Source organism: Pipra filicauda, unplaced genomic scaffold (assembly GCF_003945595.2).
Source record: "Pipra filicauda isolate LSUMZ 115617 unplaced genomic scaffold, ASM394559v2 scaffold203_size1373443_pilon, whole genome shotgun sequence".
Taxonomy (NCBI): domain Eukaryota; kingdom Metazoa; phylum Chordata; class Aves; order Passeriformes; family Pipridae; genus Pipra; species Pipra filicauda.
Window position 1 is genome coordinate 629,401 of NW_024104314.1, and position 23,073 is coordinate 652,473.

The 23,073-nt window shown below is 44.2% G+C and overlaps 1 protein-coding gene and 1 long non-coding RNA gene across 3 annotated transcripts in view; one reads left to right on the forward strand and one right to left on the reverse strand.

The window, feature by feature from the left end:
- The first annotated feature begins 1,661 nt into the window (after positions 1 to 1,661).
- CDYL2 (chromodomain Y like 2) overlaps positions 1,662 to 23,073 on the forward strand; it is a 58,467-nt gene continuing 37,055 nt past the window's right edge. The window contains exons 1-2 of the mRNA XM_027725132.2: positions 1,662 to 1,720; positions 2,753 to 2,861. Of these exons, the coding sequence (XP_027580933.2) occupies positions 1,689 to 1,720; positions 2,753 to 2,861 (141 nt within the window). The 5' untranslated portion in view covers positions 1,662 to 1,688. The remainder of the gene's footprint in view (positions 1,721 to 2,752; positions 2,862 to 23,073) is intronic.
- The window catches only part of LOC113990063, a 92,082-nt gene continuing 72,773 nt past the window's right edge, over positions 3,765 to 23,073 (reverse strand). Inside the window, exons 4-5 of one of the 2 annotated variants that reach the window (XR_005563371.1) lie at positions 18,999 to 19,100; positions 3,765 to 5,461 (exon numbers count right to left, since the gene is read on the reverse strand). This is a non-coding gene — a long non-coding RNA (uncharacterized LOC113990063). The remainder of the gene's footprint in view (positions 5,462 to 18,998; positions 19,101 to 23,073) is intronic. The other variant, XR_003541500.2, reaches the window with a different exon arrangement.

The following is a 23,073-nucleotide window of genomic DNA, read 5'->3' on the forward strand; positions in this document are numbered from 1 at the left end:
AGTGAGGACCAGAAAGAACAGTCTGATTATTAGACCTGTCTCAAAATAAAAGATGTATATTCTTCTACAGCTTGGGAAGGGACTTTTTTGAATTCATTCAAGACACCTTTGGAGAGAGTTGATACTATGAAGACAGCCAACAGTTTCGGAGAAGGAATATTTCAGGATGCATCTAAAAAATGACTCACTGGCTCTCACTGCCATTTTGTTTACTGCTGTGGAAAGCAGCAAAATGTAGTTGTAATAAAGCAAACTTTGAAGAGAAATGTATTAAAATATCTACTTATGGATGGATGTATTCTTATGTTTTGCTCAATGAGCTGATTCACTACCATAAACAATAGAAGTCACTTTACAATAAGACAAAATAATTGATTTATCAAGAAGAAACCATGGGGTGTGATTATGAAGTAACGCATTGCTTGGCAATTAAGAAGTATTTGCTGCACTAATTATTGGAATTACTAGGCAGGGGTAGTTTACAGTATTTCTTAATCTTTTCAACATTTTACTCTTCAAATGTCAAATCCCAACAACCCAAATATTCCTGGCAAATCAGAAAGCAGAGAACAACCCTCCAGCTACTACAGTCAAGACAAGCAACTAGTTATGTTTTATGTGGCTTGTCCTTAGGAGTTCAACATTATCACACCCCCTGCAGACCACACAAACCATAAACATCTTCGAGCTCCAAACTATCATTAGATAGTTTTTATTGAATTCTAAGTCAATACTAAGCTGGTTAGCTGGCAAGTTCATAATCACCAGAGGTAATATTCACAGTTCAGGAGATGGGGTCAACCAAGAGCTGGATGTGCATGTGTGATTTCCTACTTTCATGATAAAAAGTGACAACGTTCAAAATACCCAATATTGATATTTTACACAGGAAACCTCTCAGTCAGAAGAGTCTTTGGCTTCACCCCACTAGAACCACACCAGGATTTCTGGTGAGAAATGAAATTTCAGAAATATTTCAGCACTCGATACCAGCGACATTTATTAACCATGTCGAGGCTTACCTTATCATCCTCAATAACCATCTCCAACCTGTGCTCAGGGAAGTGCCAATTCCTATATTCACATGGAGTGCAGCAGCGTGCAAAGGACCAAAATCCAGAGATGAAAAATGCCAACAGAATGAAGACGAACAAAAGCCACGACTACGGCAAAACCAGACCACGGAGCATCCACCAGTGCTCCCAAGGCTCCAGGGAATGGCTACCACAGGTCTGCTGTGGGCTGAGAACATGAGGCCAAAATCCAGTGACAACTAGAGCAGGCTGGCTATGGAGCCAAGGTGTGAAGGGTTGTTTAGAGCACACCCTCATGGTGTGCTTTCCTACCAATAAATAAAATATCGAGATGATGCTCAACCTTTACCTGGAGAAACACACTCAGCACAGTGTGAAGCTGAAGGAACACGACGCGATGCTCATGAGCCTCCACGGGGAACAGCCCTTGGCTTCACGGTGCCCAGGGGATGATGATGCTCAGGGCTCTTTGCCACACAGCAGTCCCTGTCTCCTGAAGACTCCACCACTGACGAAAAGCAGGGTTTCCCCTCACCATGAGCTTGTTCTTCTTCACAGAAGCACAGAACCGGTCAGGTCGGAAGGGACCACAGCGGGTCATCTGGTCCCGCCTCCCCGCTCAAGCACAGGATCGCATCCAGATGGTTCCGGAGTATGTCCAGACTCACGCCACGCATGGAGTTGGTGTAAGACAAGCCAAGCTCCTCACCGGGAGCTCTGAGCTCTGCGGTGATGGCTGACGAGGGCCGGGGGTGGGTCCAGGTACAGCCCGGCCCGCTCAGCACCGCCGGCACGCGCTCCCCCTCAGCGCGGGGAGCGCCGCACGGAGCCGCGAGGAGCCGGGGGCCGTGGGGCAGCGTTTTCCCTCAGACGAATGACCCGGACGGCTCCAAAGTGTCGATGGCCGATGGCTTCGCGCCACCCGACGTCCCTCAGCCGCTTCGAACCGCCGGCCGCCGCCTCCACGTGGGGGGCAGGTGGCGGGCGGCCCGTGCTTTCCATCAGCCGGGGCGGGCGGGAGAACCCGCAAAATGGCTGAGGGGGCGCGGGAGAGGCACCGCTGTGCCCGGCGGGGAGCGGGGGGCGAGAGCTGCCGCCCCTCCCCGGGCCGCCCCTCCTCGGGGGGCTCCCGGCCCCGCCGTCCCCTCGGCGACGGCCGGGCCGGGTGGGGCGGCCATGCGGCGCCGAGGGGGCGGGAAGGTGCCGGCAGGGCCGCCCGAGGCCCCGCGCCCGGCTCTCCCCGTGGTGACCTTGGGCGGGCGGCGCGGCCCTCCCCGACAAGCGCCCGCTTCTCGCCCCCCCACACACTCCCCCCGCCCCTCTATTTTTTATTCTTTTTAAATTATAATTTTTTATTTATTTATGTTGGCCGCGGAAAGAGTTTTGAGGCGGGGGGGCGGAGGGGAAGAAGGCGGGGGGGGGCAGAGGAGGCCGCCGTCAGAGCGGCCCGGGGACTTTCCCTGCCGGAGGGAGGGCGCAGAGGGGGAGCCGTCCCGGTCCCCGCCCGGGGCGGGAGGCGGCGGCGGGCGGGGTGTGAGGGGAGGGCGGGGGGCGCCGGCCCCGCCGCCGCGGGGGAGACGCGGCTCCCGGCGCTGTGCGCCCGAGCTGCTGCTGCTGCTGCTGCTGGTTACGCCAGCCCCGCCGCCTGCCTCTCCGCTCTCCTCGCCTCTGATTCTGCGCACAGCCAGCCCCAAAGCCTGTCATTCTGCAAAACACAGTTTACTCAACAGAGAGAGCGAGTGGGGGAGCGGGAGAGGTGGAGAGAGGGAGACGGCGCGGAGGAGCCCGGTCCCGCACCCCAGCATGGCTTCGGGGGACCTTTACGAGGTAGCGGGGGCCGCGGGGCGGGCGGGCGGCGGGGGGGGCGCCGGCCGGGGCGCCGCCGGGGGCAGCGGGGGCGCGTTCGGAGCCGCTCCGCCGAGCCCTCGTAGTTGCAGAAGAGCGGAGGAAATCGCCGAGGGAAGGGCTGGGGTGGGGGGAAAAGGGCTGGCGTGTGTGCCCGGGGGGGGGGCAGGGAGGGATGGAGCGGCTCCCCTCCCTTCCCGCTGCCTCTCTCTTTCTCTTTCTCTCTCTACTTTCCATCGGGCTTGATCTTAGCAGGCCTTGCAAGAGGGAAGGAGGAAGGAGTGAAGGAGAGCGAGAGTTAGCGGTAGGATGGGGAGGCGATCGCGGTGTGATGAGCCCGGAGAGTGGAGAAAGTCCAGGTAAAGTCATAGGCGCTCTGGACGTGCTGAATGTGCAGATTAGTGCGAAAAAATGCGCCTTAGCGCTGCCGGGAGGCGCAGGGATGGAGGCGGCTCTGCGCCCGCTGTGCAAAGTGCAGGAGCCGGCGCCAGGTTGCTTCACCTCCTGCCCGGGGTGCTGCGGGGGTGGCGGGGGCGGCGGCCGGGCCGGGCCCGGGCTCCCCGCGGGCCGCAAAGTTTGGCGGGGGCCCCGCTCCGGGCGGCCCGGGCTGCGGGAGGGGCGGGCGGCGGCCCCCGGGCCCCCCAGCCCAGCCCGCCGGGCGCTGCCCCCCGGCCGCGGCCACAGCGCCGGGGCACCATCGGCCGCCCGGCTCCTCCGGCTCGGGACAGGGAGGGGACAAGGGGCCGGAGACCCTGACGAATTTTGACCGCTGGCGCCCAGTTGTAATGCCCCAACTGAGAACGGGTCTAGCCACTCTTGCCATGCCGGAGAAGAAGAAGAAGAAGAAGGGAGAAAGCTGAAATTAAAAATAAGGCAGACTGGACCTGGTGGTTTGAAATATCCTGTTCCAGTAAGTGGAACCAGGGTGGAAGTCTATCATCTAAAGACACCAAACGTGACTGGATGTCCTACACTTCTTGGTCTGGAGCACCTCCTCAGGCTCCTGGTGTTTCCTGGTGAAATGGCTGTTTGTGTTGTGGTTCTCTGGAGAGCACAGTTTAAGGGCTAGGACTGAAACCATCACCTTCCAGTTGGAGCTGTGTGCTGATGATAGGCACTGCTCAACCATCAGGGTGTGCTTGGGTGTGGAGCTGCTGCTGTGGTTGGTTGGACTTACTCCACGTTTGATGATCTTGATGATCAGCTGTAGGGTCTCAGGAGCAAGACGTCGAGGATCTGAGAGGTTTCACGTAGGCAGTTTTTACTTTCATTGTCTTTCAAAGTCTTTGACAGAGGTCATAGTTAAGGGATGACATTGCTCTACTAGGGCTGTATTTTGCTGTGTGTGACACAGACCTCCTCTGAAGTGAACAGCACTTCAGCTCTCCTCCAAGGTGTTAAATTATTGGAAGTACATGATGATCTGAATAGTACCATTGGTGTTTTTTCTCTCCTTTTTGGGGTATCTGCCATTTAACTTTGTAATTTTAAGGATATTGCATGTCACCTGTGTTGCTGTTGTGACTCTGGAATAGCCAGTGGGAGTTCTGTGAAGAACAACTTTGACACAAAAAAGTTAGCGACACAACTTTAGTATGAGTAGTTTCTGGGATGCATGGAGGATCTTTGCCTGGTGTTGTCCGAGTTTTCTTCAGATGTTTCAATTAGTTCTAGAAGGAAATAAAGCTGGTGTGTCTCAGACTAATGGTGGCCATGCTGGTTTAGCTCTGACGCGTCGTTAAAAAATTCGGCTGTTTCTGATCTTTGCGTCACAAGACGGTGACGTTTGGCCGTTGGTCGTGGGCTGTGCACTGAGTACCACTGTGTGGCATCCCAGAGAGGTTGCTCGAGGAGTAACCTGGTGTGCAGGAGTTCTGTGAGGGAACACACAGCCCAGTTTGCAGGCAGTGTTAGGCCCAGTCATTTTGCCGGCGTTTGCGTGGATGGATGTGAATTGTTGGTCCTGTGGTTCAAAGCCTCTGAATCACTTCCTTTCTTTGTTACTCCATTTGAGCTACTTTTGCTTAGCGTTGTACAACATGGAAGACTTGTCTCCACCAGAACAGGTAAGAAGTGTGGCTGTTCATTCCTTGTCATGTGAGATGTTTGGAATATGACCTTCTCAATTGCTCATGGTGTAAAATCTTCATCTACGAGTTGGACATGTGGGAGAAAGTACATGCGGGGCTTTGGTTGTCAATCCGTCTGCATTTTGCGTCTTCACGGTGAAGTTCTCCATGACAGAGGTCGGAAGAAATGTCTAGAAAGCTGAAGAGTTTGTAGGTCTAATGGATAGGAATTGGTAGTGGCTTCATTTAAAAATCGACTCAGCTTTGCCTCCCTGCTTCTTCCCTTCCCAGAAAACCAACTGCATCAAGGGGATTTATTGGAAGGAAGCTCTTAGAGCTGGGATGTCCCACACCAGGTTGCACATGAGATGAAGAGCTTTGTGCCTTCAGAGCAGTCCAAGTTCTTGCTTGGACACATCATTCTTCTCTGCCCTCCTGAACTAGTAGAACATTACGTGGATCACAGGATGACCATCAAACAGTTCCAGGAGTTTACCTTGAAATAATTTGAGGCTGTGGGTGGAAATAAATAATTTGGGTGTTATTGCGACAATTCCAAAGATATATTGCACTCCTGATTCCATTCTGACTCCTTAGAAATATCCAAGTCCTTCAAGGATTCTTACTGAACTTCAGCAAATAAGACAATAATTAACTCTGCAATTTGAGGTATTTAATCCTGGCTGCAAAATCATTTTTGTTAAAGCCAGTCACGATCTAGGAGCTATGATAAAGCACATGAAGGAGTACAGTGTGTATATTACCTATACAAGCCTCTCATATTTTGGTGGCACTCAAGAAACTTTTATAATTTTTTAAGTTTTGGAAATAGATGTGCATATTTATCTTGTCAGTCAATTCATTTTATACTGTCATGTTATTTTAAAAGGCTTTTCAACCTTTTAAACTTAAAGATAAATTCAATTACTGTCTTTATAATGAAGCAAAATAAGATCACAGGCAAAACAACTTCAGTGTTTGTTTGACTAGGTGCCTTTTTCTGTTTAGAAATGGCATCTAATTACCTGAAAAACCCTGTTACATTTGGGTTTGGATTGTGAAACAGGTACTGATTTATTCTGGAAGCAAGAGAACACCCCTTGGGAGTTCTGTGTTTACTGGTAGTTCAGTTCTAGAGCTGTGTATTAGAACCAAGACACTTTACAGCAAAAGCAAGTTATTCCATTATATGGTGGAATGTAGGTGTTAGTTTTGACGTTTTCAAAGTACATTTTTTCCCTTTAAGAGTAAGGAATGCTGTGTATGCTTTAGTGTAATTCTCAGGCTACATGAAATGCTGGTTTGGCTTTGCTTGACTTCCATGTGCTTATGACTCCAAGCTTTTATGAGTGGGTGAAAGTGTCATGGAATACTCCCTTTTTTTTTTTCCTTGTTTTTCCTTATAAGAGGTGACCTGTTAAATATTAAAGACCTATGATGCGTGTTCCTTAGGAATAACAGTCTGAAAATAAAGGACTGACAAAAGGGTATTCACAGTGGCCTTCAGCAAGGCAGCCTTGGTTTGCCTTGTGATTCACATACGCTGTTGGATGCATTGATAGGAGATCCTCGTTCAGTTTGGTAACCAACAGAAAGGGAAATGTATTTACTCTTAAATACCAAGTTTGTTGATTCACATTAAAGTTCTCAGTAACTTGAAATAACATTTTGTATTTTCCATGTACAATTTAGTTGTCACATTATCTAAACCTTGACAGTTCTCTCACAGAGACTCTGGTATTACAAGTCCATGAGATGGCTTTAGAGGGGGAAAAACTCCATAGGAACAGTGCACCTAACTTTATTTTTCCTAGCCCAGAGCATCCTGTTTACTGCAATAACCCCCCCCTTTATTGATGAGTATGTGAATCAGTATCATAGAGATGCTCCTCAAGATGACTTTTTTTTAATATAATATTTGGGGGGCTTGTATACAATGAACAACTTAGACTTTCAGGGGTGATGATGTTGAAATCTGAAGTCATATTTTACCTTGTGTCAGATTGTGTTACCACACCTTTGGTAAGTGATCTAAAGATTATAGCTGAATCTCTGAAGGGGACTGTCACATGCATGTGTTTCTGGATCACAATAATAAACCCAGTGGTGTTTGCTTTAAAGTGAAAAAGTGTCAATTTAAAAACTGGTATCTTCTCACTGAAATGATACAACACCCAAGGACAGGAGCTTGCCCACCACGGTGACAGGTTTCAATCCAATCTTAGCCTGTTTATGCAGCCCTGTAAGAACAAGCTGCAGTTTATTTCAGCTCACCTGATCCAGCAGAAAGATAATGTACTTCCAGATAATTGCAACATCTCCCATTTATACCTGCACTCAGGTACCAGCAAAGTCAAAACTTGAAGCTAACAATGGCACTGTTTGGGCTGCTGAAGCCTCATGACATGTGGAGACGTGCAAGTGGGAGAGAACAGGGTTGAGCTTTTGGATGCAAGGTTTGGATTGCAGATGCAGGGTTTAGAAAAGCATCTTTGCTTTACAAAGTGAGCAAATGCAAGTTTTGGAGCATTGTGGTTTTCCATCTTGCATCTCTTTCAATGGAGTCACTTTTTAGCAGAGACAGAGACTTAAATCTGCTGATTGAAATGAAAAGCAGAAATCTGTTTTTTAAATCATTTCAGCGTGTACTTTCTAAGACAGAGGTGACTTGCAAGAAGATGGTGTATTTAAGTAAATTATTAATATGTCTCAAATCAAGCTCTTTATTGATATAACTGTTCCATGGTGAAGGAACAAGACTGATTCCACAAGCAGAGGACAGTGGCTCCAAGTAGGATCTGGGGAATATAGAACAGTTCAGCACCTACTGCTTCTGTACCTTGGCAAGCTGTGGCTGCAGTGCTGGTTTCAGTAATACTTTGATGAGTAATATTACTTTCAGTAATATTTTGATGAGTCAGCTATTTATATGTTATCATTGATCTGTTCTCAAAATCAGTATTTAAAGACAACTGTCCTCAAAGTCAGGTCACCTCTGAGCAGCATTGCCCTGGGTTGGTGGAAGTCCAGAAATTTTGTTGCCAGTAACAAAGAGCTAACCTGAGGTCCCTTCTGCTCAGGTCCTGGAGTTCTCGAAATGAAAGACAGAGTGAGGTTCTAAAGTGTAACTGGATAACTCTGGCAATATTCATTATCTGCCTCAGAAATTCCAGTGCTGAGCCTCGTATGGAACATTACAATGCACATAATGACTGTCTTGTTTACCTACAGCGTCACTCTGTTACCACGGGTCCAACTTCCTCATTACATTGTAAACTGCTGGGCATATTTTGGGGCCCTGAAAACCAATTGATTTCTTGTTACAATCTTGATAAAGTGTTTTATCTGGATCAAGTGTAGTTTCCTTCAAGGTACATGGCATAAGTGTACTCCTGGCTTGGGAGGGACACTGAAAATACACCCTGTCCCTCCTGAAAGCCTCAACATTTGCAGTGAAGGCACCACCAAAGCCACTGAACTGAACGTGGTTCAGTGCTGAGAACTATTCAAAGGTTAAAATGACATCATTTTTTGGTAATACTTTCTGAATGACAAATACGGTGCTTTACTTTGGGCTGGTCTTTGATTCAAAATTCAAATCCAGCAACAGACTCATTGTTTAGTAATTGCTTGTGACAGTTAAAATATTTAGGGACATTTCAAATAATGGCAAAATTTAAACGTGGTTTAATATTGAAAGAAATGGGCTAATTATTTTTTTTAAATCAATGGAGTATTTGTGATGGCCAGCTATGCTGTAAATAGCATTTCTTTGTCCATTCATTTGACTTTTAGCAGCATTAGAGTTTCTTGGCTCTGTACATTTTCATCAGTGCAATCCCTTTGTATTGTTCTTTCTTATCCATATATTTTTCATTTATTTTCATTTATTTTTCATTTATTTCATTTTATTCATATATTTTTCAAAAAAGTTAACTAAATAGTTAAATGTCCCTTGCATTCAAACTATTAAGAACAATATCACTGAAGTGAAACGTTGGCAAGGCAGGGCAACTGGTAGTGGGGTATGTGAATTCTGGCTTTCTTTACATTCATGCAAATACAAATATTCTCATTTTGACAGAAGGAAGTTCATCATTTTGGCCTGTTGAATAATTATGTCACACTCTTTGTTTATTATCAAAACTTTGCACTGGTAATATTGCAAATACACTTCAATCTATTTTCTTATACTACATAGAGAAAATGTAGATTACAATAGTATTTTAATATTATCTCCTGATGACCCTTATATAAAATATTGTTGCCAACCTATTAGGTGTCTAAAAACTTTCACAAGAAGTCGATATAGTTGACCTGTGTAGGAAAGAATGATTCCTCTTGTGGCTCACCAGAAAAGAGGAAATAGGTTGACTCTTACAAAATGGTAAAGGCTGGCAGTGTGAGCAACAGACTACAACAACACACTGAAACAAAACCAGCATTGAAAACATCTGTCAGAAAGACACTGTTGGAAAAAAGCAGTTGCCCCACCTGGGCTTTGCTAGATTTCTCCCAGTCTACCCCCGAAAATTGCAGCCTGTTCTTTAAGAGGAGCGAAACAGGAACAGTGAGGATATTTTTTTCCATAAGGCTCTTCACTGCATTTATTTATATTTTGGGGGAGTTTTGTGAAATCATCTTATAGTAAAATAATCACTTCAATGTGCTCATCACAGCAGTAAGTCTGAGATCCATTGCACCTCCCAGAAGAAATGGAATCAGCAGATTCATGGGAACGTGTGTCTTGTTTGTACAGGAGTTAACATTTTGAAAGGAAGAACTCTTGGTCAATGTCTACATAAGAATGGCTCTGGCTGGTGTGTTTTTTCCAAAAACCTTATTGTAAAACCCCACAGGAGCAGTTGGTTAATGACACCAGGGTGTGGTCCAGAAGAGTTGGTCATCTCTTACCTGGTTCACAGAGAGGGTGTCTATGAACAAAGTTTCCAAATATCAGTATTAGGGCCCGTGTTGTACAACAGAATCATCAGTTGTTTGAAAATAATCACTATTACTCTTGACAATTCATAGATTATCATTATAATTGTCAAGACAAAGGTTGACAATGAAGAGCTGGGTGACAGCAGCTGAAATTCAGTGTTTATAAATGCAAGCTAATGATCAAAGGAAAAATAATCCTGATTAAACATGCATAAAAATGAGCCCTGAAGAATCTGTTACTATTCTGGAGAAATCTTGGAATCATTGTGGAAAGTTTCTGGGTGTGTCCACATTAGTGTTTTAATTTGGATCAGGTGCATGCTTTTGAAGTGAATCTCCCTGTGATCCCCAGTCACCACACCTCTGTTTGCATCCCAGCACTGTCTTGGAGAGCAGTGACCAAACTCCCTCCCCATGACACTGAACCAGAAAAGGGGTTCCAGCTCCTGGGGGGTGTCTGGTCCATGGGACCAGACTACAGCTTGTCAGAGCAAAACCTCAGGCAAGCACAAGTTTAGGTGTTAGTAAGGAAGTATTTGAGAATGAAAGAGATGATGATCAACCTCCTGTCCCTGGGGAATATTGTGCTTCCACCTGGGCAGTGCTGTCCCCACTGCAAGAACACAGAACTGCAGGAATGCAGAGAAGGGCCATCAGGGTGTTCACAGGAGGAGTGGCTGTCAGTGAAGGTACCTTGGGACAACTTTCTGGATGGGAAAAGAAGTGATTGAGGGAGGTAGGAATGGTATGGAAAAGACAAATGGGGAATGTTTCATTATTATGCTATTTCTTATTGCACAAGAGAAGATCCAAGGCCAAGGAAATGATGAGGGGACCGACACAAAGGGAGTACTCCACAGTATTTAAATTTTGGAATTCATTGCCATGGGATGTTGTAGAAATCAGAACTGTAAATGGTTTCAAAGAATGGTAAAACAGGAGGACTGATCCCTTTACACTTTTCAGGACGTCTTTCAGCACAAACCAATCTTTAAACTGCTGATCACAGAAGCTGGAAGAGCAGAGCAAGGGCAGTACTTACTCTACAGATGCTGTTTCCTGAGCACCCAGTACTAATTTCTATAGAATATACAACACGTTGAGCTAAGTGGACCTTTAGTCTGACCTCGTATGGCAGTTCTTAGTTTTGTACTTACCACAGTCATTAAACAAACACAGTTATTGACTGAGGTGTTGATACGGTCTGCAGAGATCACAAACACTTGCCTTGCAAGTTGTATTCTGGTGTTCTAATTCCTAATCCTTGTCAATTAATATCTTTGCAAAGCAAAGGACTCATCAGAGTAGTGGGTTCTGTTTCTGATACAGAAAAACGTCAGCTTCTGGTTTAGAGCCCTCACAGTCCAGATTTAGAATCATGGAATCATTAAGGTTGGAAAAGACTTTTAAGGTCATCAAGTCCAGCCATGAACCAGCACCACCGTGTTCACCCCTAACCCACGTCCCCAAGTGCCACACCCACACACCTTTTGAACACTTCCAGGGATGGTGATTCCACCACTGCCCTGGGCAGCCTGTTCCAGACTCGACAAAATGCAACAGGTGGAAGAAGCAGAAAAGAGTAGAAGGAGGGAGGAGATGATGAAGTAACAATAAATCAAACATATGTAATGAAAACAGAGGATAAACTAGAAAATATTCCAGTAAATGCATGGAACGAGGCAAATGATCGAGTCAGCGTTACTGGAAAGTTACATTAATGGAATAAGAAGTTTCTGATTAATAAAACCAGCTTTCTTCTATGAGAAAAGCATTTCAGCATCTAAAGGAGTTTATCCACAACTTTCCCTTATTTATGGCTTCAGCTGGTCTTCACAGGCTGTACAGGTTTGTCAGTCTGCCTTACTTGAATAGACATCAAAAAGCCACTAACTATGAACAAACCCATCACCTTGTTCTTCTATTGGGTTGAATTTTTTTTCCAGAAATGGTGATTACCAATATACCAAAATATAAACAGTCTAATTTCTAACTGACCAACTCAACCTGTCAAATTCTTTCACACAATGAACTTTTTTGTAGCATCACTTGGCAGTCACTGAAACAAAGGAGAGTGTTGCTCATGTATCTTATTTTTCCTAGTAATAAGAGAGATCTTAAAAAATAAAGTGTGATAATACGTAATTTTTTAAAAGACTACTTTGTAAAATTTATTTGACTATACTAATGGACTTCCCTTTAAACATTATGCAGTTGAAATTTGCTCTGATAATGTTTTTGAAAGCATTAAATCATTTCCCTTTTTGGCGAAGGGACTGTTTTGCAAAATATGAAATCATATTAATAAACCTGATGTATTTGTCTTCTAGAATTTTTTTGTGACAGGTTTCAGGTGTTTCAGCCCAGGAAATGTGACAGGAAAGGTGCTGGAGAAACACAAGTGTGGTTCACTAGAAGGAAAACGCAGAGTAACGCTTGCAGGGCTTGTAAATGTGTTGTGAGACAAACTGCAAAGTGTTTTGGTGATTAATGTAAGGGAGGAATAGCAGAGTGCAGTGAAAGGGGAATGTGGGAATTTGGGTGACACAGCACGAGAAGACCTTCTTTGATGAGAAGTGATTGAGCTTTTCTCTACCTCAGCAGAGGAAGAAGCAAACTTTTAAGTTCATCAGTGGTACAATATAACAGCAAAGCTTCAAATTCAATAGGAATATGACTGACATATCAAAATCTATGCAGGGAGGAGGATGGAAACTTTGGATCCCATGTTAAGTATTAGGAATTAGAGGGGGAAACTACATTTATGTACCCACAGAAAAACTCATGTTTCTTAAGAAAATAAAAAGGGGGAAGCCCTTGGCCAGCTTTTATGGCCTTCTCAATGCTGCATTTATTTGGTGTCAAGAACTGTGATCATCAGTTAACTGTGGGAATCGTGGGTCTCTCGGAGCAAAACTGTTGAGCATCACAGGGCTGAGCAATGTCTTCAGAGCCTGGGGGATTTGGATCAGCTCCTTCCTCTGACTTTGCTGTGGTTCAGGACCTGCTGCAGTGTTTTGTACATAACAGTGATGTGTTGGTGCTTTTAGGGGAGCTGAAGTGTAAATACACCCTCAGAATGCACAGCGAGCGGGCTGCCTGTGTGGCCTGACAGAGCTAAGGAGGATCAGAGAGCTCTGCTCCCTCCTTGTTCTCACTCAGCAAAGACCATTTGGAGGCCACTGGAAGGAGACTCATCCCCCCCTTTTCACCAGCAGCAAATGATTCCCAGTGCCTTTCCCGTGCACTCGCATGAGATGACAAATTAAAGCAGGAGTGCCAGGGTGGCCTTGTCATGTCTCCCTGCTGACTGCAGCCTATGCAAACAGTGTGTTGTATGGATTTATCAAGTGGATCAAGACAATAACAATTCCAAGCTCCAAGGAAGACACCCTTTGTTTTTTTGGATTCCTGTTCTCATTGTTCTCGTCGATCCTTCGTTGCACTTTCCTGGAAGAACAGTGGGACTCAACACAGGGACTGCCACTCGTGGTCCGTCAGCTCCCGTGAACTGCCTCTTGCTGCCTCGGGAAGCACAAGGAACTGATGGAGGACTGTTCTTTCTCCCAGTGGAATGGCTTGTCCCCAGCTCTGTCATGAGCACCACAAAGGATGATGGATCTTTTTCCTGCTTTGTTTGATGATCCTGTGCTTTGGCTTCCTGGCATGAGACCACTTAGAGCATTTCCAGTGAGTGCCACTGATCCAGCAGCAGTGTCAGGTGTTGCAGTGAGCACAGGGTGACCATTTACTGACAGGCTGCTGGGGGCTGTGATTTGAATTGTTCTGCAGCGGTGCTGCTGCGATTTTTTGTGCTTCATCCACTCATGTCAAACACCACTGACAACCTGCTCTGCCTACAAGACAGAGGCAAGTCTCCTTTTAATGTGAACTGAACCTTCAATTTGTACCATGAATGATGCAGTTTTCCTCCCCTGCTATTACCTGCTATTCTTATAGCCTATTTAGTATACAGGGGAAAAAAGTCTTGCTTTCTGATTGATCAGGATATGTAAAGTACTCTTTTATTTTGGATATGCACTCGGCATCGCTGGTATATCTTAATTTACACAACCCTTGATTTTTTTACAGTCAAGATATGTGTCCAAAGGACAGGTGATAAACCAAGGACAGTATTTTTTAATGCTTTTTTATACCCAAGCCACAAGGCAGAATCCCTTTAGGTAACTTAACTAAGTTCTGCCTTAATATAACACTTCTGTAAAATGTCTAGATTCCCTTATTAATTCTAGGATTTTGTGCAGCTCAGAACAGCTTTAACAGAACTTTTTCTAAACATCTTTTTTACTTCACGTCCAGCTGCTGTTGCCCCTGTTACCACCAAAAGGCAGCCATTCCAACATGACAAGCATCTTAAAAGTTGCAGTGTAATGGCAGTTGATCTTTCCAAGTGGTGGGTGAGACACAGAGGATGTTGTTTAGTACCGAGAATCACCAGGGTATGTTTGGGATGTGCATTTAAATACATACACTTTCCCTGGCATCGAGGGGATATCTGGGGATTGCCGACAGATATTTAGTATTTGATATATCACTTGCTCAAGATTTGGAAAGTACTTGAGTAGTAAGCCTGAGGGTTAGCAGAGGAACTGTGTGATAAGCCTCAGATCTCACAGAACTGATAGCAAGACCTATCTTTTCATTCCCCCTCTGATTATACAGCAGCGCAACAGGGCTTTGCAGTGGCAGATACAGCCTAACTGAGGGAGGCACAGGATGAACCAAGGCTGGTTTCCAGTCAGTTTTGAGGGGATTTTTCTTTTAAAGTGACTAGTCTGTAGCTCCATTTCTGAGAAGGTTCCTTGAGCCTCTGACTCAAACAGAGACAAACGGGTAGCTGGAGTGGGACAGAAACTGCTGCCTGTTGGGAGCACGTTCCCCTCTGCAGACACGGGGGCAGCTGCTTCTGATCTGTGGCTTCTCACTGCTATTGTGTGAGGGAATCACACCCGAGTTTCAAGAGCCACAACACAGACTAAGCAAAGCCGTGGCTCATTTAGGACTGGGTGTTATTTTAATGAGCTTAATAAATCCTATATAGGACTGAAAGTTTCTTTGGTGTTCTCAGTCCTGCAAAGCAGCGCTCTCGAGCTGACCTTTGAGCCTTGTACACACTGCAGAGCTCTGAAAAACTGCACCAGTTCTGTGCTGCACCAATTTCAGCAGCATCAGCAAGCCCAGGGTAAGCAGCTCACCCGCTTTAGCAGCTGTTTTTCAGCATCAGGTTGGTCAGACATTGTCCTGCAAAGGGCTTCCACTGCCACAGGTCACCATGGCCACAGACACTCACCCAGCTCCAGGAGGTCCTTCCTCACAGAGGAACAAACTGATTTGCTTCATGAAATAAGGACCCAGAGAAGATGAGGAGTTGGCATCATTCTTCTTAACCAAACTCATCACATGCTTTAAGCTGAAATGTTCATGAATGTTAATATTGTTCTCGTGAAGCAGGAATGGCAGGGATTCGTTTCATGTGCAGCATGGACACTGACCTTCAAAGGGAAAAACTCATTGCAGCACCATTTATCTCACTTTTGGCAAAGCAGGGTGATGAAGTGGTATATTTTCTTTTAAAAGTACTATCACAGCTGTTTTCTGGCTACATTACAATTTTATTAATGGACATGTATTCTAAGTTATCTATTCTTGGACAGTCTACTTTGGAACACTCAAACTAAAAAAATTGCTTTTATAAAACTATTTTAGTGTGCTTTAATAGCAAATGCTGAGAAATATGGTAGATATACCAGGAAAATTAAAAGCCCTAGGGCTACATTTTTTTTTTAAGAGTAATTTAAAAAACAGAGCTTCACCTAACCAAGTTGACCTTGCTCGTTGCAGTGCTGGAGAGCTTTGGTTGTGCACAGCTATGAGTATACACTGTCTGAATAACATATCAGAACATACCAGTGGCATTTGGCTTTGTGACTTCTACTAAGACAGGTTGTCCATAGCTGACTCCACAGAAAACCTGGTCTCAAAATTAACTCAGTTTGTATTTTGGAACTCTCATCTAGGCCACAAAAGTGCTACAAGGGGCACAGAAGTGTTGCTTACTTCCCTCAGTATATAAACAATACACAATATAAACAATAAATAAACCACTAACTCAAAGTATTTAAACTCTTTCCTTACACTTTAGTGATGCTTTATGTGCCTGCTTTCAGAACATTCCTAAAGTGTTCTGTTTCAATTTGTTTGATTGGTATTTTTTTAATTCATGACACGGGGGTTTAAAAAACCCAAACACTGAATTTTTTAGGTTTTTTTGGAAGATAAATTTTTAAATTTTTACAGCATGTGCAACTGTCATAGAGACTTCTTTTTAAGGTTTTGCACTTAGGTGGTATTATGACTCTAAATAAATTCAGTTAAATATTTAGCATTTGATTCTTTTGCAGACAAATGAGGCTGTTGTTGTCCTGTTTCCAAAAGGGTCCAGATCCATGTGGATGTAAAGCAGTTTGTAGACAGATGTGGGTAATTATACAGTTGTTTAAAATGATCCAGTATAGCACAGGGAAAACTGCTGTCTTTGGCCACGTGACTGAACACATGGGTACAGCTTTAAGACAATAAGTAATAAATTTTTTGCATAGCAGGAATAAAAGTGGGGCACAGAACTGAACACTGCACATCTTCCTTGCATTTAATTTGTCCGTTTTCTTTAGTCAAAATTGGGCTTTTTTAAAAGGAGGTGCACTGTTTTTCTAAACAATAAAACAAAGAAGTGACTTGTATCGATCTGGTGAAGGCAGTTATTATAGTCCCACACTTCATAAAAATGTTCTCCCTCAAAATTGTATGAAATAACATGAATTAGAACTTTAAACACAAGTGGTGAACAGTAACACTTAGGGTGAAGTTTTAGAATACGGCTCCAAAGCAGCTACAAAATCTTAGACAGAGCCACCCCATTAGCTCCCAAATCTTAGCAAATGTAAAGAAACACAGAGGCCATCTGTTCATGGAGCTGCAAACCACTGCAGGATTTAAGGTTTGGAAAATGAAACTAATTAAAAGATATAAAAGGCACCAGTGGCTGGAAGTTTTGCCATCACAAATTAGAGTCAGGATGCACTTTTTACATTAAGGTTACAGCATTTTATTTATAGGACTTTGATTCACTCCCAGCAGTGCTGTACTTTCTGTGAATCACTTCAAATTAAGATGCAATGATTTTCTCATCGTGTGGTTTCAGTGAATCGGGATTTGGGACCTGGTGCAGAACTGCTGAATGAAGGACGTTCCTGTGTGACCCGAGATGGGGATCTGGGGTGGAATTGTCCCTTCTGGCCTCAAATCTGGGGCTCTCTGAGCCTGTAAATAGTGTCATGGCACACAAATAAGCAAGTCTGCCCCCTCATAATGAAAAGGAAACGGGTTCCTCTTAAACAGAAGTGATATTAGTACTTCTTCAGTGCCCTGGGATGCCAACTTATTCTAGATCTGTATCCTGTGCTTATTTGGTTTTTAATGTTATCGAGACACTGCATCCCCAAAGTTTTATAGCCACTGAATAAACAATTGCCAAAAAAAAGGGAAAACCTTGATGACATTGGAAAAAAGTTTGTGCTATCACATGTCATTCACTCAGGAAGGCCACTATTATTTAATAGTTTTGTGGTTTTCATGTTTCGACTGTACCAGACACCTGAAATGCTGGAAACGTCCTGCTCAAACATGCAGAGTCTGCTTCCCCATTATTTTCAGAACATCTGACAAACAGGATATTATCAGCTTTTTATGTTAAACACTGGTTAAAAATCTATAGTTTGGAGAAAGGCCTGGTGACCAACTGCTGGAGAATGAGTTCCAGTGTGTGAAGAAACTATAAAGTGCATATCACTCTAATGGAGCAGAAATGTTCAGTACTTTATGCTGTTACAAATAACAAGCAATTTCAGACTCTTTCTTTAGAATTATAGGGTTTTTCACTGTACACACAGCATATTTAGATTATCACAGGATGCCCTTCATTGCACAATGCCCACAATTACTTACATAATTAGATTTCATGTTGCTGACTTAGGAGTCTGTAACTAGACAGGCATTAGAGAAGGAAAAGAACCAAAATCCTAAAATACAGACTGTGGGGTAAAGAGAGCCTGAAAAATATCTTTGCTCTCTAAATATCTACCATTAAAAAAAAAACAAACAACCCTGAGGTCGATTTTTTTTTGTTGAAGATAAATTGCAATTCTGCTCCTTACAAAAAATTGAAGTGGGTTATTGATTAACTTGGACAGGACTGTCCATTGTTGATATGTCTGGGATTATGAAAGGTCTAAAACATGAGAAAGTACATCACCAGAACAACTGACAGTCAAAAGATATCAGACATTCTGATTATCTTGAATAAAAATTATTTTATATTCTATGACCATCAGAGGAATTTATTACACACCTCAGAGTGCTCATCTGAGTAAGGAACATTTCCAACAAAATGTAGGAGATGTCCAGGTGATTCAGACACTCTGCCCTTCCTCACTGTCACCTTCAGAAGACTCTTTCCAGCCATTTAGAGAGAAACTGGAGACCATTCCATCCATTTTCCCCGTGTCATCTCCCTGGCATTTATGCTTATATTGTAAAACATCTTCAGTTCCCTTCAGAAGTAATTCACAGGAGCAAACCTGCCTTTTAACACCCGACTATAATTGTTGCATTAATGGAATCACCAAGGCAAGAGCTGTGAAGATCCCGGAGCATTTGGGGCATGTTCTGCCCAGCCTGGGACATCAGCAGCCAAGGGCAAGGTCTGCTCCAGAGTAACAGCGAGTTTTTAGCCAGCAAAGCCAACATCTCTGTCTTTGGGGCACTCTGAGCAATCATTAGCACTTGTCTGACAGACACTCTGTCCTGGATGTTGTGATTAACATATTCTGACCATTTAATTTCAAGAACAAGTCAGACATGATGACACGCTGCATCTCAAAGGGAAGGGCTCGCTGCTCTGAGCTCCACCTGTTATGCTGCTGAATAATAGCCAGGATCATTAGGATCCATGGGGGGGGATAGGTTTACATGGTGCTTTGTAACTAGGAAAATAACATTTCAGAGGGGTAATTGGGTAAATACATACTCTGCAGGGAGATCCTCTGAAGACAAACTGTCAGTTTGTTTAAATTCTCCTTCCATGTCCACCTGAAGTTTCTTGTTTCCTTGGAATTAACCATCTTGAAATCTTCAAAACATAAAATCCTTTATTATTATTGTTGTTGTTGTTGTTGTTATTGTTATTATCTAGAAACAAGTTTAATTGTGTTCTAGATACATTATATTAATTATTATCCCTCAGAATATTCCAAAAGGGTGAGGTTTATGTTCCTTCATTAGACCACAGCTGACAAGCATAATAAAAGCAATACTTCTCCAATATTTACCAGTATTTTTGCTGCAGTTGTAAGAATACAACACTCCTCCATCATGGGTGTTACTCTGTATTTCTGCAATATTTTTTCTATGAGTGCCTTTGTACACAACTGCTCTTTGGAGAAAAAGAACACTTGAAGGTTGATCAGAAATTCCTTCTGTTATTCCAGAGCCATTTAATCCAGGTGGATTTCCCATATATTCATTTTATGAGTCTCTTACCCCTCTAAGGTATGCTGGGAACCTCTTGGTCTTTTCAGGACATTACACTGAATAATCTACTCCCAAATTATGGGAGAGAACCAGCAGCAAGAGCCAGTGCTAAATGCAGATAGAAAGCACGAGTTAATCTTGGGATTTTTTCCTGGTTTTTATTGCTCACTAGGCTTCAAAAACAGTGGCTTCATCTTTTCATTTTGTAGATTGCTGTACATACAGATTATTTCAATGCATCTTTCCCATTTTCAGCACCAGGTCTGAAATCACCGAGAGGGTGTTTTTTGAGTAAGGCACATAAAAATGAAGAGAAGGGCTGAGTAGTGAGGAGGACCAGAAACACAAACTCAGACTTTGAAGCCCCATCTAAGCATCCCATCCTACTTCCAGGATAGGGACAGGAACCACAAGGATATTTTTATTAGCATATTTCCTCCTGTCTTTGTGGCTAATGTATGATAACTTAGCCTTCTTATCCCTGTCTTCAATTCCTTCCTGCTGGATGAAGAGCAAACATCCAGCTGTGACATGGAGCATGTCGTGTGTTCACACCCCAGCTTAGCACATCCCTGGTTCTGCTTATACCAAACACTGAAAATACACTGAATAATGACTTCACAATGGATCTCAGTATTAAAAAATGTCTATTTAATGACTAAGAAAACCTTTTTAACCTTGTGAGCAGCTGACCTTGGTCCTCCAACCCATCTCTCCTTTGTACATCTCAGAGAGTAGATGGGTCTGGCTGTGTGACCTGAAGGGGAACAAACTCTGATGGCACCAGGTCAGAGAAAGTTGGAAGTTCAGAGCTGCTCATGAGAAGCTGCCTTCCAGCTGCCTGGTGGATCCAAACCCAGCTCCATTGAGTCAATTCACACACCCACTTCCACAGATTGCATAGAACTCAGTTTTCCAAATGGAGCTGCTTTTCCAAGGGGAAAAGAATTAATAAAGAATTAATAAATTATTAGTAAATATTTTAGGCAAAATGTATTTTAGAATCATAGAATAATGTAGTTTGGAATGGACTTTGAAGATCATCTGATCCAACCCTTTGCTTAAGGCAGCACCAACTTAATCAGTTTAGTCAGGGTCTTGTTGAGTCAAGTTGTGAATATCTCCAAGGGTGGATATTCCACAGCCTCTCTGGATGTCTGTCCCAGCATTTGACTACATGTATGGTTAGTGCTGGGGATGACAGTGAGGACAGCAGAAGATTATTATTGACTCATTAGAATTAGTTTAATTGGGTGTGAGATTTGTAAGAGTCCTAGGAGTTAAAACTCCTTTCTGTAAGTTCATAAACCATTTGCAAGTGGGATCTTAGGACTGAATGTGACTCAGAGGTTTGTTATCCTAAAGTGGGAATTTAAACTTTCATTCATGAAGTATCTGGAAAACAGTTTGGGTGTTGGAGCACCAACGTGTGTCGGTCCCTGCACTAACCCTCAGTTAATAACAAGCAGACAGCTGCAGCCTTCCACAGCTCCAGTTTGGGACTGGCACAGTGCCACGGAAAGAGCATACACCACCCTAATCCCAGGGAGACAAATGTAGGGAATAAATCTCAGAAACCCTACCTTTATAAAAATATAGTGCCCCACTCTACAGAGGGACGTGGAACAAAGCCCTTTGCCACATCATTGCTGCAAATGCATCCAGGAGCAGCTGAGGTATTAACACAACCGCCAAGTTGGGAATCTGACTAACAAATACATGGAAAATTCCCTCAGTAATATATTCACTACTTACATATTCAATGCTGCTTCGAGCACAGACATTTCTAAATGGTTCCTCAGCTTCGTCAGGGTTCCAGTCTCACCCTGGCTCTTGACAGCTCTGCCTCATCTCTGAACAGAAAGAGGAGGTGCCCACAGCATGGAGATGTGCACGTGCCTCCAGAGGAACCCTGGCAGTGACCTGGCAGGTGTTTGGAGGAGGACGACAAGATCTGTCCCTCTCCACCACAGAAACCCCAGGGTTGTTCCTTAGGACCTCCCTGAATGGATTCCAGTTGATAGCAACCCCTACAGCTGGAAGTCCTGCCAACACTTGGCTGAAACCTTATCATGAGGAACAATGATGAGCTGAAGGAACACATCAGTTAACACGTCCTCAGCTTGTGGGAATGACCAGGGCTGACAAGGACTCACTGAGACCAAGGAATGGGGCCCACCTGTGCCAAAGTCAGCTTTCAGGAGGTCACAGGGCCTGAGGACAGCACAAGGTTGTCTCCTCCACTGCAGGGAGCCCCTGCCAGGGGCTGGTGCCGTGGCCAGGGAGTGTCACAGCAGCGTGGGCAGAGGTGCCCCATGGTTGGTGGGTTGGTGTAGCCAGCCTGGCTCACTGCACACACTGGGACAGGCACAGTGTCGGTGCCTCCCACCCTGTGAGCAAAGGGGCTGCTCCCAGAGCCCAGCTCTTTCCTCCAAAGCACCCTCAGGTTAAATCAGTGCTTTTACACCTTCCACGTCCATGTTCAGAGCACTGTCCCCACTTGTTAAACGCAGATTTCCAACCAGCTGCACTCTCCAGTGATTTAAGATACATCTGTCTGATGAACAGTGACAGCTTTCATAGCTGCCTTCACTACTGTCCATAAGACAGTTTGTTCCTTCCAGGCACCAGGAGCAAGTTGGTTTTACACTGGGCTGAATTCAGGTCTCAAACACAAATTAAATCTGCAGTGAAAACCAATGCAATAATTGAGGCCAGAACTTGGCCTACTGACCCTGCTCATCTAAATGCTATTTTGGAGGGGATAATGATGTATTATTCCTCCTTTTTGACAATTACTCCTTCACAGATAATTTTTGAAATTTTCTGTGCCATTTTTCTGTGATGTTGCTCTGGTATCCTGGATACTTCGCTGTAAAATCCTGTGCTCCTGTCATGCCATTATAGTTGCCTAAAGCAAGTTTCTTTATTCCTTTTTTCTGCTCTACCTTTCTTTTTGGCTCTTTCGTGTATTCTGCCACCACATTAACTTCATTTGTGTAACCAAGAAAATGAAGAATTCTACTGAATTCTGAAAGAAAGCTTTGTGTATCATGAGTTTTCTTCTCTTATTATCCCACTACTTTACAAACTGCTACTTCAGCTTTTTACTCAAAGGATCACCCCTCAGCCTTCTATATTGTACAAAGTTATCTATTTTTAGCCCTTTCCTTTTTAAACCTCTCCCTGCATGGTATTATTCACAAATTTGACTGTCACTACCTTTGCTCTATGGATGCTCCAAACCAGTTGCCACCTATTCTAGTCTGGATAGAGAGTATGAAGTGGGTATGTGATTTATGCTTCTGACATCTCCTTATCCCTGTCCAGTCACTACCAGAACATGGACAGAGTTCTGCATTTTCTTGTCCCTTCTGTGTCAGTGCTGGGGAGGGGCCTGGCAGGTTGGTTACATCCACTGCCCAAAACCACCAAGGAAAGGGCTCTGTGCTGCCCATGGTGGAAACACCCCCTGGACAGCTGGAGACGCATCGTGTGCCTCGTGGCACTGCCTGGAACACCATCCTGGGCCTGGGAAAGCAAGTCCTGTGGCCCTCAGAGAGAACGGAGTC